The following is a 17849-nucleotide window of genomic DNA, read 5'->3' on the forward strand; positions in this document are numbered from 1 at the left end:
TGGCCATAAAACCACACATGCAACTTCCCCTGCCTCTGAGCCGGCGGCCCCAATACACACTAACACACTTGCTGCTCTCAGTTTTTAACAAAATCACTAACGGGCTAACGGGCAAAGCTATCTGTGGGCTAGCGCCACTTAAGCGGTGTGTACAGCCAAGTTTGAGTGGAAAAAAACAAAAAAAACATTGTATAATTGGGTTAGTTCTGCTTTAAGCTCACAAGTGACGTAGTCTCCGTTTAGCTAAGTTCAGTCATAGTGCTGGTTTAGTGTTAGTCTGAATCTAATTAAATAATGTTCGGTTCTTAATTGCTATGACAACTATCCAAAATATCACCTGAAAGCAATGATTATGTTACAACCTGACGTAACAGGAAGACAATTGTGGTTAAAAGTCCCTTGAAAATGGAGCTATCCAGTTAAACATTTTGGCACGTTTGTAGTCAAACATTTTACGTTTTCAGTTTCTGAGAGCAAAAACGAGGTATTTACAAAGATTTCACGCATCACTGCGATTTGGGCGTGAAAGCTTGTTGGGAAAACTGTAATACGCATTCACTGTATATCAGCCGTGTGAAGCAAAAGCAGATATGACGGTGGTCTTGTGGTGAAGAAGGCCATGATGCTTCGGCAAAGTTCTGACTGACGTTCTTTTCTGGGTTAAATTGAAAGTGGTCACTGCATTTTAACCCAACCTGCAAATGGTCAAGAGCAGTGGGCAACCACGGGGGCCCGAAAGAACCTGCTCCAGATCATAGGTTTTGGTCGTGAATACCTAGCGCGATGAGTGCCCTGTCGTACATGCTTGAGGTTGATGGGGGAAACCAGTGGGCAAGGAGGAAACCCACCCAAAACACAGTGGAGAACATGCAAAACTCCACGGAGAAAAGGCCCCAACTGCTTGCACTGAGGGGAGAGCGCAAACTACTCAACCACAGCGCTGCCGTTCATAACAGAGAGAGAGAGAGAGTATGTCATTGTTTTGAAATACACAGCCAATGATAATGAGAAAGCTAACAGGCTGTGTGTAGTACTATTTACATTATTTGCTGTTGCTTCTTTCCCCTTTGCTTGTGATTCCCAAGGGCGCCGGCACAAATGGAGAACACTGTACACACGCCTAAAACGCTTACTCTAACAAGAAACTCTTTTCCAGTGTTCAAGGACATTCTCAAAATCCACAGAAAAACCCACTCCATCTTCCAAACCGCATTTTCTCATTAGTCCACTCTGCGCCTCTGTCCATGTTCAGCCTGTGTCCTTGAGAAATGAAAACTTTGGCGCACGCAGTGGAGTTGCCCGTGATGGATTAAATCGTGTTCTCGTCTGTCCGCCTCGAGCCACAAAATCAATCTGGAGACAGCTGTATGTGCGGTGATGCCTAATGGACCAAAATAACAAGCTCAGAAGCACAAATCATTATATTAAAAAAAATAAAAAAAAGAGGTGGTTTTAAATGTCCTTGTGAGAAAGCAGCAGACCCACGCAAGTCCAGTCCTTCATTTAGTCCAAGTTTTTGTGGGAGCAATAGCGCTCCTGGAATGTCACCGTCCGCCGCCGCAGTTCGTTTTGTCTTCGTAATGAGACAGGAGCATGCCGACATGGGTCTTCTTTGTACAGCTGAGTGTGCGTGTGAATGGCAAAGGGCAGGCTCAGAGTATAGGGTGTGAAATAAAGGAAATATGTACAGCTATTTTTAATAAATAAACACGGCCGGGCTACATTTTTTCTCAGTTTTTTTTTTTTTTTGTACACAGTGATTTTCCAGGTGGCGGGAAAGTGGGTCGCAGGGACGTTGGTGCAAAAATACGAAGGGTTTTGACTATCGAGACCATTTGAAAAGAACAAAGAAAAGTTGGAAAGCAAAGTTTGTTTGAGAAAGCAGACGTCATTTATGGCCAAAAAATAGCTTTGACGGATTTTTGTCCCTATGATAGAAATAAATAGGTTGAATTAAATAAGTATTTCACATTACTGTCAAATGTCATTGCTATCGTCGCTCCTGTAGACAAACAATCCGTATTATTATCTAGCATTTTTATTCATTTGTTCCTTTAAGTGTCACTTTTACACAAGCTTTATCTGAATCTTTTTTCCTGAGATCATCGGGACCCAAAATTTCAAAAAAAATAAAATACTGGGATAAAAGAATCATTAATTTTGTCACCAGGGCACATTGTTCATATTCATATTCAACAGAGAAAAAATATTGTCTTAACGGGACAGAAACATAAATATTTAGAAACAAACTATAATCTGAGCCTGTGTTTTCTTGTGTGCTTAATTTAAATGTCTGTACACGTCCATCCTCCTCCTCCGTGTTTGGATCAGGATCTTTGCCCTCCCTCCGCGGTGTGTTTAAGTGCTCCTGGGTGCTCTGAGCTGAGGTTTACTCCTGCTCTTCCTCCCGGCGGCCCTCTGCCCTGCTCTGTACTGGCTCCTCTCCCTCAGGAAGGCCGCGTTGTGCCTCCGGTGGCCTTTAGGGGGCCTGAATCCTAAGGCCTTACAGTGCTGCGCGATGTTGCCGGGGTGGACCAGCGCCATGACGTCGTCGTACCACGGCCCCGCGCTCTGGTAGGCCGGGGAGGTCAGAGAGGCGCGGATACGACTGGCCGAGGGGCTCCACACGGCGAGGCGGACCGTGACTGCCGTCCAGTGGTAGCCGTGCTCCTCCACCTGACAGTGGTAGACCCCGCCGTGGGAGAGTTCAGCGCGACGGATCAGAACGCCCCGATCGAAGACGAGCACCTGGTCACCTGACGACACCTGTGGAGGAAGAACAGGGGGAAATGAGAAAAGTGCATCTTGATTTATGAAAGGATTTAATTGATTGAGACTGAATTAATTATGTCATTTTAGAGATTCTAAAACATCCAGTGGAATTTATAATTGTCAGAAGATATCCTTAGTTTTGATTTTGATTTACATTTCCACACATGATGTTAGATGTTTAGTGTAGTTTAACACAGACCAGATCAATGTTCCACTGTGAAAAATGGACCTGAAAAGCTATAAGGTCATGCACTGGGCTTCATCCCAACACCACCTGGTAGCATATTAGAACAAAAAACAGAGTCAAATCCTGTCAGGTTTGCTACTTTATATGAATAGAAATGCCAATTTCTTTATCAAATTATGTTGAGGTTGTGAGTTCAAGCCTAAACGGGAGCAATATTTCAAACACTGCATAATATTTATGTATAATGTTATCTGTTCTCATATAGGTTTTATCAAGTTATGCTTGTTCTGTTCTCTTCAGTTTGTACCATTTAACTTAAGCCTGTGTATACAGTACAGGCTAAAGTCAAATAAGCCTATACTGTACTTTAATTAAGCCAAAGTCAAATATAGGCTTACGTAGGGCTTGTGCAATGTTTTTTTGTCATATACGTTCTTTAAACAGATTTTCTTTGGTCTTGTAGACTTTATTACACTGTCCAGAATGAGGAAAGGCATTCAGTTAATTGTCAAGAGTTGAAAGGTGAAGTCAGTGCCGAGCGTATGTGCTGCAGTCTACACTGGCCCAGGTATTGTGCAGCACCAAGTTGTACCTGGTTGAGCTCAGGGCTGTTCTCCCCTGCCTGCTTGTACCAAGTGACTGAGGCCTGTCTGGATCGGGGCAGACACTCCAGGTAAGTGCTGTTCCCTTCGGCCACCATCATGACCCTCTGCTCCGCCTCCACCTGCAGTCCCGCTACACAGAGGAGAAACAAGGTGAAGGTCATTTAATGACACACATTCAGAATTAGACAATGACTTGTGATAACTTCTCACCTCCCTGTCTGACACACTGAGTGAGCGGATCCTCCTCCTCTCCCAAATGGCGCGCGTTTCTCCTGAAAGATCAAAACAATGGAATTGACGGGGCAAAACTTTGACTCTGTTGAACTGACTGCTTGTAAATGAACTAGAGCGTAATATTCAACTCGAATCTTTATAGCAGACGAGAGCATATTGAGTGTAGCAAAAGAGGACATGAGTTGGTTGGTGGGAGAGAAGACAGTTTTGCGGCTGTTACCTCCGGACCGTGGGCATGTATGGGCTGCAGGCGTGTCCATCCCAGGTGCAGTATGGGTCCCGGGCCAGGCAGCACTCAGCGCAGGCTTGACCATACATCTCACAGTGGTACAGGGCCAGCTGGGAGACGCCCTCTCTGGAGCCCACATACAACCACTGCTGTAAAAACAATATGGAAAATAGCAAGAAAAGTCAGTGTTGAGTGTGAGAGCTGTAAAAAACTTTGTTTGGCTTTGAATCAGATGAAAGACTATTTGTTTAGTTAAAATGGTAAAAAAATAAAAAATAAAAGGGGGCAATATTTTAGCGCTCAAATTTAAGTAAATAAAATAAAAGAGAAAAGTCACTGTTTTCGATACCTATTAAGATCTGATCTGAACACGTGCCTTGTTTTGATTCATACGGTGCACACCATTGCAAATGTTTTAAAAAGGGCCTGAATAATGCAAAACATTGGATATTTAACACGCTGATATTAGATATTATTGAGAAATAAAAGTGTCAAATACGAAGACATCTTGTGGAAAGATTTTCCGATTTCTGTTTTTTGTGAGTAAAAAAAAAAAAACCTCCAGCTACATCGAGGTCTAGCGGTAACCCTGAACACCAGTCTATATATCATTTTATCAGCGCACACTTGGCCCTGATAAACCAAAGGAGCCTCTCTCGTCCTGTTGCCGCACCGACGGATGCTGCGTCACCATGGCAACAGGTGCTGGAGACGGTCCTTGGAGACGCAGCGCGGAGATGACTGATGATAACTCTGTGTTTTTCTCTCTGTTTATATTTGTGTGGTGCAGATCTATGTACAGTACATAGGAGGCAGAGTGTGTGTGTGTGTGTGTGTGCGTGTGCGTGCGTGCGTGTGTGCTGGGTGTACCTTCTTCTTGGACAGGGTCATGGCCGTCACTGGAGACTTGTGCTGCAAGAAGAGACAGAATGATGTGATTCCATTTTAAGAGATTTACATACATTATCGCAAAATGTATTTATCTGTATCTGTATTACTTTACTTTACTACCTCTATTTACTATTTAATTGTTTGCACATTGCCTATTTTGCACACCCTGAGTGTTTCTTAAGAGCTGATGTAACAGGTGCATTTCTCCACTGTGAGATCAATAAAGGCTTTTCTCATCTTATCTTATTTTACTAATGTAGCATATAGGACTTACCAAGTTTAGAAGTGTGATTTTCTTCTAAAGTATTACGGTTGTGCATGTACGTATTAAAAGCAAGATTCAGAAACATGTTCAAGAGGATTAACATTTGAGTTTAGATACAAAATACGAGATAAATAAGTGAAAACAATAAGCAGGCACCTTCACGAACATGTTTGCAGTGGTGTTAAACAAGAAGCTGTTTTTATACATAAGAATATATACAAAAGTGTGTATTAAACCTTTTGAGACGTTACTTTAAACAAGAATGATTTAGTTGCCTCCTACCTAAATCCTATTCTGTCAAGTTTCGGATTTTTTTGAGGTCAGATACACATCCAATGGCCACTAAACATCATCTTATGCTATGTTAATGATGCAGAAACCATACATTTCCATACATTAACATAGGGTCTAGCTTCATCATTTGTTATATGGGGATAGAACGCTCCACTCAAACAGGTCCATGAAGCTGTTTGCGATTTCTAAGCCTCAGTAGTAATGGGAACCTATATTGTGCACGCCTGCCTCCTCTCAGGCCCTTGTAGAAACAAACAGACACAAGGACATACTGTATATTCTCTCATTTTGTTGAAGGCCATGGTTGAATGCGCTTTTCAAAATACTTACAGTGAAAATGTTTATAACTTTGAGACTAAAAAACACAACAAGTAGAGGAGGAACAATAGTGGGTGGGTAAAATGTACTGTATCCCTGGGCTTGTTTCCAAACCAGAATAATTTAAAACAATTCAAATCATGTCTGAGGAAACTTCAGTGCTTCAGGCCGACTGCACTGACCACATCTGCTCCTTCTGTCTGTAACTATCCACAGATGCATAATGTAAGGCATGAATATTTATATCATTACTACAGCGTCGAGGAATTAACATATCATTGAGCTATTACTGTATTGGTAAAATGTCTGGGGATGTAACCAAAGATTCAACTTTAGCTGCATCCTTTTGTTTTAGCTTCAGTTGTTAAACAGATGAATCAAATCAAGGTTTGTTTGGTTATACTGATTATTACGACTTTTATTACTTCAGATGTTTCTTTTTAACTACTTAAAGGCACACTGTGTAACATTTTGGATTATACTGTCTCCAAAACAGAACATGTTCCTCATAACCAGCTAGTTACATAGTGGGTTATGAAATAATGGATTTGGATGAGGACTTAACTTATTTAAATCTCATATTTGGCTGCCTTTAGCCAATCTCCATGGAGACGAGCTGGAGACGTCCCCGCTGCCAGTAAAGTTACCGTCAGGTCTTAGGAGCGGTAAGCCACTCACATCAAAGACACATGATTGTTTTTATTTTTCAATCATAAAAAACATCGTTCCAGGCCACTGGTAAATTTTTTACCTCTCATTTGGAAAAATGCCTTGGAATATCACACGAAGTGGTAATTACAACATGTAAATGGACTCAACTTAAATAGCGCTTTTCTACCTTTATCAGGCCCAAAGCTCTTTACAGTGAGGCACCAGTCACCCATTCACTCTCTCATTCATACACCAGTGTACGCAGACACTGGAGGCAAGTAGAGTGAAGTGTCTTGTCCAAAGACACAACGCTAGGATTCGAACAACACGACCTGCTCTACCAACTGTGCCACTGTCGCCCGAACATACGAGATGAAGACAGTAATGGCGGCCCCAGTGGAGGAGCAGCTAATGATGAAGTGTCATCTGTATGTTGTCTTTGGTCACAGCCTTTAATATAATGTAGCATGTTGTGAATCTAGTTTGGACAAACGTTCATATAACGTTGGCATCTTATCAACAGTTGTAGCTGTTTTGTTTACATACGACTTTATTGAGCCGGGACGCTCTGAGGTCATAAGTCGTGTATTTCAAGTGGGAAAAACACCAGTTTCCATTTGCCTGGAACGCACCATTAGGGAGCAGGTTCTTCACACATCTTTTTCAAATAACTGGTGCATTGGAAAGGTCATGGACCATGTTCGTAAACTCGGCCTGATTTCACCAGAAAGCCTACTTGCCGAAACGTTGCACCATTAAATAAATATAACTTTTTGCAAGATAGACAGTGTGTGGGCCATTCGTTTCTTGTAACAAAATCTGGATTTAAATAATTCTCTGTGGATTTTTAGCATGTTGTGGTAGAACAAAGCATAAAATGTGCCATAAACAATATCTCCGTTGAATGAAAGTAGTTGCTACCTGGAAAACCTGCATCTGCTCCAGAGTGACCTCCTGACCCTGGCCATGTTCTTTGGGAAAGTGGATGGACTTCAGCACCAAACCAGAGTCTAAAAAAAACCCCAAAATGATTCAACAGAATAACAAAAAGCAGCCAACTTCTCACTGCACTGTTCTCATGCCCACACCTGTCCCAATGAAGAGGACGTCGTAAGTCCCATCCACGGCTTCAACTCTGTCCACCACCAGTTTGCTGAACTTGTAGTGCACTCCCACCCGGTACAGCAGGGGGCGCTCTCCCACGGGCATCACGTTCTCCTGCAACACGAAAAGATCGAGCAGTTTACTTAGCAATTTGTGAAAAATAACATGATGTAACGGTTGCGGCAGACAGAAAGCGAAGAGTTCTGACCTGGAGGAGAGGGTGCGTGCGGCTGAAGAAGATCACGTCGTCGGGATACTCTCGAGTCGAGCTGTAGCTGCCGTAGGTGCTGCTGGGACACTGAGGAGAAAATAACAAAAACAAAATATCTCTCAAATATCTTGTTCCATGTTTAATTTCAGAGACAGATGGTTTACTCACAGTGCCAGGTCGTGGATATGGTATATGCCCTGTGTACTCGGCCCATTTGTACTGAGGCCCTTCTTTGTGGAGAAAGTTTCCCTTAAAGACTCGAACCACATCCTCCATGCGGTACACACAGACTGCAGAGCCGTTCAGGATGTCACTGTGGAAAGACACATCCTAATTACTACTATATTTACAGAATACTGTTTCAAAGAAATCTCAGAACCTGGAATATTAAAGTGTAAAAACAAACAAGCTTCATTTCATGCATGTTGAATATACCTTGACAGTAGGACTATATTTATTTTCTATAAAGGATAATACAACCTTTAAATACAGAATAAAAGGCAAAGCTCTCGTCATGTATCAACAGTCTTTCTCTGTCGTGCACATCACTCTGTTGAGAGTCATATAAAATGTGTTTTACGCATTAAATGTGTTGAAGTTTGGTGGTGAGTCACTGTGGTTTCTCCTTCATTTCTCTGCAAAAGCTCCAAACAAAACAGGCCTTTGAACACGTTATACTGCTGTATAAAACAGCTCTGGGTTTTCAGTGAATGGAGAAGAAATATGGGCCTTTTAAATGGGAGCTGTATTTTGAAACATTTTCTTCTCATAAATCATATGCCTAATGTACCAAATCAAGATTGAATATTAAAGTGCAATTTAGTAACAGCTCATAGAAAGTTGTGTTCGGTACAGAGAACTAAATATCACTGTTTCTTCATGAGATCTTGGTTCACGTGCAAAACCTGAAGTTTAGACCAAGGGTTCCTAAACTTTTCACGCTGCAACTCCCAAAATGACAATGAGTGTATTTATATGCACTCGAGTCACCTGGTTATTAGGTATATCCTGGTTATGACAGTTTTCTGGATATGATGTTGACATGTGTCTGAGAAACCAGGACACTCATTTCCCTGTTTACATGAGCAACTACAGTATCCTGGATATTTAGGCTCCAGAGGGGGCGGAGCTAATAACAAATATGGTAAGGGACTAAATAGCAATGTTGCTAATGCATGGCTATTTTCTGACATTTCTCAAGCACAGGGACAATAACTAATCAAGGAAGCTCTTATAACAGTAGAATTCTTTCCCAGCTTCTACAGACGTGAGATTTGCAGCGCTGACTTCCTCCAAAGATACCACAGAGCAAAGGTTAAGGCTACTTTTGTTCATTATTAGACAATATAAAGTTTTAAAAGCCAAGATACCAGATAAAATTGCTGTAGGAAAGTGTTTGCTCCCTGCGATATCTGTTTCAAAAGTTCGCACACGCTCAGTATGTCAGCAATGGTGAAAAAGCAGGAGGCTGTGTTTACATTGTACGGTATCCTGAAAACTGTGAGAATATCCTGGTTTCTAATAACCTGGATATTGACTTATCCAGGAAACTGAACCCAGGATTCTGTGTTTAAATGACCCAGACAAAACCAGGAAACTTAGTGTCCACATTGATAACCTGAAGAGTCCATGAGAACTAACATTTAAGTATTTTTGCCCCTTGCCCTGATTTCAAAACATTTAAAGTTTAGTAGCTCTCACAGGACAAACGAAAAACTTTATTTACTCCATCATGAGCTAAACAATGTTCACGTCTCGAGAGAAAAAGAGCTACAGCGTCCGCTGTGGCGTGGATTGGCCCGCGCTTGGCGTGAACGCCAAACAAAACAAATGCACATGTTCACCTCCCACTCCCCCACAATCGCTCTCCTGGTCGCGGAGTCCATCTGGTTGGAGGAAAATGTGTGTCTCCACCCACTTAAATGCACTAAGTCTGGAGTGGCAAGATCACAAAGTGTCACACCATCGTCTGCGTTTACACAAGATCGGCAAACTACTAAACTATTTGACAACAGATGAGAGAAGTTCTGAAGTTTAAAGATAAAATTAAAGTTCAATCAATTTGGATCGCAATCGGTGACAGGCGCGATATGAACTGTGAGCTCCTCCTTTTGGACAGAAAACAGGAGAGGGTGACTGGCCAGGCTAAAAGTTAAAAAATAAGCTCATTTCAATATTTCACAAAATGATTAAAAAAAAAAAAAAACAATATAAAATATCTGAAAGAGTCTCACCGTTATTTTGTCTCTAATCTTCTCAAATGTTAATGCTTCTAATGTGCGTTTAAAATGTAAACCTTGAAAGATGGTTTAAATTTTGTTTTTTGTAACATGTTTTTTTCAAAATCATTGACTCTATGGATTTTTTTTTTTTAATATTATCAAAAAATAATTAGAGTAAAGCCACTCACTGACGGGCTTGTGCACAGTGTAGTAAACACATGACCAACTGGCCACAATAGTACAGGTTTTTTTAAAGGTCCCCTGTTGCTTTTTTTGGGCCCACTTCCTAAGCCCCAGTGGCCTAATGGATAAGGCACTGGCCTCCTAAGCCAGGGATTGTGGGTTCGAGTCCCATCTGGGGTGGCAAATACATTTAATTAGCATATTGTGAAAAGATCTACAAGTGAATTATAAGACTGTAAGTATAATGTAATGTAATTAAGACTAAGGGAGTTTTCACACAGGCTCTAGTTAGGTCGACCTAAAGGGGCTTTCGACCCGAGAGCAGCACTTTTGGGTCAGTGTGAACACAACCGCAGCAGTTTAGGCCGGTCTGAACAGACGGCTGTTGTGTGAATGCAGCCGACCTCGGGCCGAACTACTGTCACTTTCACAGCTCTTTTTTGCTCCGACGAGGCAAAATGGATCAACTTTAAATCATCATGGTACATCTCTCTTTCCTGTCTTTCCCTTCCTGCTGCAGTAAAACTTTCCTCTACATGAGCCGATTAAAGTGCATGTCTCCTCATTTCGCTATATCAGCCTCAGTCGATTTGACCATGAGGGAGAGGAGCGACTGCGTACACTTCGCTGTCGTGTACGTGCGTGCTGTGGCACTTTGAAAGGTCCAAGTTGTCATGAATAAGTTCATAAACAGCTGATCCTGTCACGTGGCTGATGGTGCAACATTTGGTGCGGGCGCGTGTGAACACAGACTGAACTAACTTTGGAGTAAATGCAGTTGGAACTAGGGCGGACTCGGGTCGACCCATAAGGCGCTCCAACATGTGTGAAAGCGGCCTAAGTCCAAGGTCCGGATGGGAGGCTGGGGGCCCTGATCACTGGTGTATGGCATCAAAAATGTACACTTTGATCCAATAAAAAGTCCGAAGATCAGTGCAGAATGTCATTATGTCCTGATAGACTGATTGGTGGTGTTAGGAGAGTCTGGTTGACACATTATTTGTCAGTTCAAGGGCAGCTTTGGCAGAAATATCCTCTCCTTATAACTTGTCTGAGGAGAGTTTGGACAGAAGCTCACAAACGGACAGCGCCAAAACAACTTCTTATCATTCCTGCTCAGTCTGACACTGGTAAACAACTCAGCTGGAAAACTGAGGCAAACTGTCACTCACTCTTTGAGTCTAATGGTGTCATGCTTAAAATGAAACACGTTAAAAGATCATAGACTGTCTTACATTCTCCTCATTCCTGCACAACAGGCACAGCACTAGAGCCGAATTTGAGACCAAGAAAAGACCTGAATTTGATTCCTCTTAGCTTTTATTTTTATTGCGATCATCGGTAATGGATTACGGGCTTTGAAACTATGGAGGACGGTTTCGAGATCCTACTATCCATCTATGACTCAACATAACCCAGGAAATACAGACAGGAGTTCTTCTACAGTGGAAGACAAAAGCGTGAACAGGATTACCCAGAAGCTCCATTATATCAGGGTTAAAATCTCAAAAAAAGTCTATTTAGGTCTGATAGAAGTGTTGCATTACATCTAGTCTACATTTTACAAAAGAAAATATAGTGAAACTACTATTTGTGCATGTGCAGAAAAGGCAGCCCAGTATTTGAACAATGCTTTCGTCCGTAACTTCTCTCCTCCACTGTTTCTTCGGCGGCCCAGTAAATGATTTAAATGTGTTGGGGAGAAACAGACGGAGCGAAGACAGCATGTGCAGAAGTCAAACCCAAACGGATAAATGAGATCAGGCAGGAGTGAGTCAGCGCGCAGAAATAACTCTGCAGTTTAGACTCTGTGGAGAAACGTGTTACTGTTTGGACCGAGTCTAAACCAGAAACAAGGCCACTCCCTGGTTCGTTTAGTGCCAAACTCGCTAACATCATTTCACCAATGTTTTCTTAATTCTGCAGCCAAACCTCATGTTAATACAGTCTGACAGTGGTTGGAACTTTAATGCCAACATAAAACAGTACTTAAAGTGGACATATCATGCATGGGGCTTAAAAATAGACTTCAACACATTAGTTTGAGTGCCTCAGGATTAATATTTAACATTGTATTATTTAAAATTATACCTCTGTAAGAATTATATAGGAACAATGAAATACAGACACTGGAGTTGGTGACTTTGCTCAGGGCTCCTCCTGCTGGCAGCAGTGGGAAAACCTTTAAATTTAATAGATTTCAGTCAGTGTTAATTTTGACATCATATTTTAATTTAGTTTTAGTCTTAGTCTTTTGACGAAAATGTAATTCGATTTTAGTCTAGTTTTAGTCAAAACAATATCTTCAATTTTAGTCTAGTTTTAGTCGACTAAAATTGCAAGTAAATTTAGTCGACTAAATTCAAGACGAATTTAGTCGACATTGCATTTATAATATTGATTATAATCATATTTAATTTTGTTCGTCTGCTTCATGGAGCTGCTCCACATGAACAAAGCTCAGAGCTGATCCTTTGGCAGAGGATTTACATGATCTGAGGCTCTTTCAGACGGACAATAGAAGTTTGGATGATTTTAGTCTCTGCTTTTCATTTTTATTTAGTCTTATTTTAGTCGACTAAAATATTTGGACATTTTGGTCAAAGTTTTAGTCTCATGAAAAACTTTTAATTTAGTTTTAGTCAAATTTTAGTCGTCAAAAATAACACTTTGACTAAAATTAAGACTAAATATTTTAGTCGACGAAATTAACACTGATTTCAGTTTTGATTAATGGCGTGGTTTATAATGGCAATATAACGTTGGATTATGGGCTTTAAATGTGTGTAGAGGACAGTTTTTGGGGTTTAACAATGGCCAAGTGTATCCAGGAAGCAATGACACTGCCGAAGAAGAAACTAAGAAATAAAACAGGATTACCAGAGGATCCTTTAAAGGAGTTAACACCTTAGGAGCACTTCAATGTCTACGCAGTAAAGTGAAGATATTACTGCACGGGCATCGAAGTGCTTCTAAGGTGTTATTTCGCTTCTTAGAAAATCAACATGTTTAATTTTGTGCAACGACACTTGTATTGTGTAACTACTCACGTAACTGTATTTTATGTTCTTACCTGAGCTTAGACAACGAAGCTCAGGTAAGAACATATCTTAGTAAGTAAAAACGGTGGCCTGTTCCTTTAAGGCTTATTATTTTTGCTCTTCCCGACCTTTACAGCTAATGCAATATCTGATTCACAAATTGCCCAAGTGCGTAACACTCTTTACAGCACTACCAAAACATTTAGTGTCAAACTGCTTTCTGGCAAACGTAACAAAGCAGCCGATGGCTCAGTACAGACCTGGAGGTGGTGAAGAGGCCGTAGATGAGTGGGTTCTTCTTGTCTTTACCGTGGAGGATGAAGATGTCCTCTGAAACAAAAACACATATTTTACACATTAATTCAAATGCATTAAGTTAGCATTATGTCAACCACATTATGCTACACTTTAAGAGTAAAAAGGTGTAACATGTAACACCTATCTTCACTCCTTCCAATTTCCAAGACTATTTCATTCATTCCACACTTACAAGAGGTGCTATAGTTACAACTGCCCTGTATTATAGAAAAGGAACCATAGCTCCAATTCAGCGCCTCTCTAAATACCACTATTTATTTTTGAGAACGAGTGGTGGCTCCCGGGCGACAGGTTGCTCAAAAATTCCGCGGACTTCTATCAACCTCCTTTGATGTGTATTTGTCACATAGACGTGTAACACATGGGGCTAATCATCCGTCACCTCTGGTAATAATCTCCAGTCCTTTCTTCTCCTGCCTGTGTGTGCCTGTGGAGGGGGACATGTTTGGTATGAGGAGCGGCAGGAGGCAGGGCCCGACTGTGGGCCTTAATAACGTGCACCCTGGGACCTCATCGCTCCGTCATCTATCTCATATTCACAACAGTCATAACAGGTCCGTGCGGAGGCTGCTCATTTGCTACGCAGCCGGGAGGACCTCACAACAGGAGCGACGCAGGTGCCGACAGGGTCCATATGTCCAAACACTCACCCGCCGAGCGCTTATTACAGGATGCAGGACGTGACAATGTGTTTATTGGTTATGATATTGTGTGTGTTAGAGTTAGAGCCACATTATGACGACTGACAGGTTTAGACAATATTACAGATTCTCTCCATTTTGCTCTCATGTGTTTATAGTAGATTTCTTGGTTACTGGGGTAAGGTCATGGAATTCATTAAAGGGGGGGTATTATGCAAAATCGACTTTTTCAAGCTTTACATCATGTTATGTCATTCCCTCATTAAAAACATGCCTGAAGTGTTGCCTTGGCACATTCACGTATTTTTGAGTAATCTGTAAAAACTCTGATGGCAGCCATTTTAGGGATAGGTTTGCCTGAGTCCTCCTAGGAACGCCCCCACCTCCTGGTGACGCCTCCGAGCTTTCGTCACCAGCCGAGTAACCATAGACTGTAAAAAAAAATGGACGTCTTATGCTCACTCCTCCCCGTTTACCAGATTGACCACGGCCGTGGGGCAATTCATGGCGGATTTACAGACTCCCCCTCCCCAGCTCTGACGAAGCATGTTCCTAAAAAGGACATACGGGCGGGATTTTCACCGTAGACTCGGCCCTTGCGTGACGTGTAGCTCGCGCTGCTCCAATGCTAACAGTCCGAGCCTCATTAAGTACGAGATTTCAAAAATTCATATTACGAAAACCAGCCTGGTTTCATATATTGTTATTAACCCAGCGTTATCTCAGGAGGAATATCTAGCCTAGTCTAGTGTTGAAACAATTGAAACCAGGCTTTAAAGTAGTTTTTAACGTGTCTAAAGTCCAATGCTTTTCAATGGGGGCCTAGCGGCGATATGGAGGTACTACAGCAACGGCGGAGCAATGGCGGCCCCCACGTTTGTGGTCAAAAAGCAGGGCAGCCAGCGGCCATTGCGAGTAACCAACCACTGCTCCTCAGCAGAACCCCCTCCCCACTGATGCCACAGACAGCGTGTGGAGGGGGCGTGTCGGAAAGGATCAGAGGTTCTTAAAGAGACAGAGGCCTATTTCAAGACATTCACTACAGCCATTTTGAGAGAGACATTTTATACAAGGCAGTTATTCTAATTTACTGCATTTACAGACCAACAGAAGGTTTGGTCATCATTGTAGTGTGCTATAGACTGGTGCTATGTGATTGAAAAAAGCATAATACCCCCTCTTTAAAGAATACATTAAAATGTATTATGCAATATTATTAATAAAATATGTATAAATTGTCTGTCAGAATGGAAATAATGTTTTCAAAAAATTTCAAATTAATGTTGAAATACCAAAAAGTGTGAAATGTGAAACAAATTGTTGAATGGATCAATGCCACTTGGTCATTGATTTTCCAGTAATTATTGAAAATGTACTGTTCGCATTAGTGTTTGACCCTGAAAAGAAAATAAGAACATGGATGAAAAAATAAATAAATAAAATTAATGAAATGAAAAATAAGTTGGGTGACAATTTGTGACATAACAGAAAATGTAGTTTGAACGGTTGAAATATAATATGCTAAAACTGCAATCACTTACATGTAAAAAAAAACCCTCAACATGACATTTGAACAATGAACAAAATCTGCTCTAAAATCAGTGTATAGTTAAACAAAGACCTGCAGTCTCTATGGGAGGAGCAGGCACTAAAGAAGGCTAAATCTTGGCTAAATGTATCCTGGGTCGGCCTCTCCGGGCTCTGTCCTCTGAGTTTTCGCTCATGCCTTCGGGAAGTCGTTTTTGTGCACCTTTTGAGAGGTAAGTAATCGTTTTTCCAACTCTTTTGTCCTCTCTGTCACTGAACTGTTGAATTCTGAGGGAGCGTGTTTATTAAGTAACACAGACCTTTTGAATTGTGCCTTACGTTTATTGTCATGAGCGACCGTGATGTGTTTGTGCAATGAGAGATACATTAAATGATCACTTTATTTTTTTCCAAAAGTAATTCAACCCCAGCCAGTATATCCACAGTGGTCCGAGGCAGGACAAGTGGGGAACATGGTGAGTGAAAGCCCCCTAAAAAATGAGGAAGCGTGTCTCTCAGATGGTTTTGGTAATGGAAAACCGCTGCTATTTTCCCAATACGCTTACATTTATCCACAGAACGTTCAATCAAACTGAGGAACAGATTCCCTTTACCTGGTATTAGAAAGACAGTGTTCCTGATAAAGTTTGCATCGCAGAATCGACAAAGCGGAGTATTAATAGATTGTCACAGCATGAGGCAGCCTTGTATCCTGCTCCTGTTTGAGCCGATAACAACCTGCTCCAGTCTCATTCTCCGAACTCTCTGAATCCGAAACGGCAGTGACAGATGACGGCTTTATTTGAGAGGGTATAAATATGTTTGAGTGACAGACTCGGAGCAAGGCACAATCTGGGGCTGGAGTTTGCTGCTTCTCTAAGTTAGACAAAGCTGTTGCAGACAATAGGGAATGGAATCTAGAGACAAGGAAAGGCTAAATTATAACCCTGAACATTGACATTATTTTAGAGATTTAAAACAACTGGGAAAAGACGTGACTAGGGAAATAATTGTACATATCTAATGAAGGATCTATGCTTCCAAACCAGAAGTGAGACAAAGTGAGACAGCGGACGTGCTTTGTCATTTGTTTTGTCAGAATGATTAATAAAGTTTAGGAGTCGTGGGGAGAGAACCTGATCACTTCACTCACATCCCGCTGTCACCGCTCAGTGGGACACGCCCCAACATCAATGCAAGTTTAATTTATCTTTCAAAATGAAAAAGATGAAGCGCCTGATATTACGTGCTACTTTAACAAGCAATATTTTGAACCAGAGGCCTAATGAGTGGCTATTCTACAATGTTATTAATCATTTGTTTGTCCAGAACGTTTAGGGTTGCATGTGCACACTCTTTTATACAGCAGATTCACATTATGTATCCAACAAAAGCCTTTTTGTAGAACGTAACAAACAAAAACCACCATGTTAAAGATCCTCCAGTGTTTTATTGACTTGTTTTAGGGGAAATAAAGATATTCATCTGACCGTGAATGCCCATTTTTCATCACTGAACGCAATAAATCTTCAGGTTTAGTCATTTTGCTGCGTCCCATAAACCCCCTGTATATATTTCCCCTCGTAATTTTAATCCATATCGCTCTGTGTACATCCATCAAGGGCGTTATCAGCCCTGCTCCTGTCACTACTGCAGCTACTCATATATTACTTTATATTCGTGCTGATATATCCAGAATCTGTGCACAGCCTTCACACGAACCTCCCCATGAATTTAGTGCTAAAGGGAAGAGCTCCAGGACTGTAAAGGTTTATGATAAATGATGGAAAATATCAGGTGAGAGATAGCAGCCGAGACGTAGGAGATGGCAAAAGATGAGCTAAAAGCGTGAAAGTGAAAAGCTTTATTTGGTCAAAGTTCAGAATTGGACGCATCCTTCAAAACCACTGTGCGAAGCTTGACCCGTCTGGTTTACCTGTGCAAAGTGGTTCGCAATTCGTGCCTCCATCAAATAAAGTGCAGTGTTGGATTCCCAGTCTGCGTGGGCTCTCCATCCTCTCCATCTAAAACATGCACAGTAGCCAAGTCCTCCATCCAGGTACTTGTGCTACTGCTGCTGTTACTTATACTCCCCTGACAGTTTGTCCCAGTATTGATTGACGTATGGGTCAAATGCTGACACATTATAGGCATTA

General features: G+C 41.5%; 1 protein-coding gene across 2 annotated transcripts in view; it reads right to left on the bottom strand.

The window, feature by feature from the left end:
• Positions 1-382: 382 nt before the first annotated feature.
• sema3h (sema domain, immunoglobulin domain (Ig), short basic domain, secreted, (semaphorin) 3H) overlaps positions 383-17849 on the bottom strand; it is a 71715-nt gene continuing 54248 nt past the window's right edge. Inside the window, exons 9-18 of one of the 2 annotated variants that reach the window (XM_079557834.1) lie at positions 13468-13537; positions 7930-8074; positions 7759-7848; positions 7535-7664; positions 7368-7456; positions 4898-4939; positions 4019-4173; positions 3775-3836; positions 3552-3694; positions 383-2766 (exon numbers count right to left, since the gene is read on the bottom strand). In XM_079557834.1, the coding sequence (XP_079413960.1) occupies positions 2359-2766; positions 3552-3694; positions 3775-3836; positions 4019-4173; positions 4898-4939; positions 7368-7456; positions 7535-7664; positions 7759-7848; positions 7930-8074; positions 13468-13537 (1334 nt within the window). In that variant the 3' untranslated portion in view covers positions 383-2358. Of the gene's footprint in view, positions 2767-3551; positions 3695-3774; positions 3837-4018; positions 4177-4897; positions 4940-7367; positions 7457-7534; positions 7665-7758; positions 7849-7929; positions 8075-13467; positions 13538-17849 lie in introns of both variants that reach the window. The other variant, XM_079557833.1, reaches the window with a different exon arrangement.

Source organism: Gobius niger, assembly GCF_951799975.1.
Source record: "Gobius niger genome assembly, chromosome: 6".
Taxonomy (NCBI): Eukaryota; Metazoa; Chordata; class Actinopteri; order Gobiiformes; family Gobiidae; genus Gobius; species Gobius niger.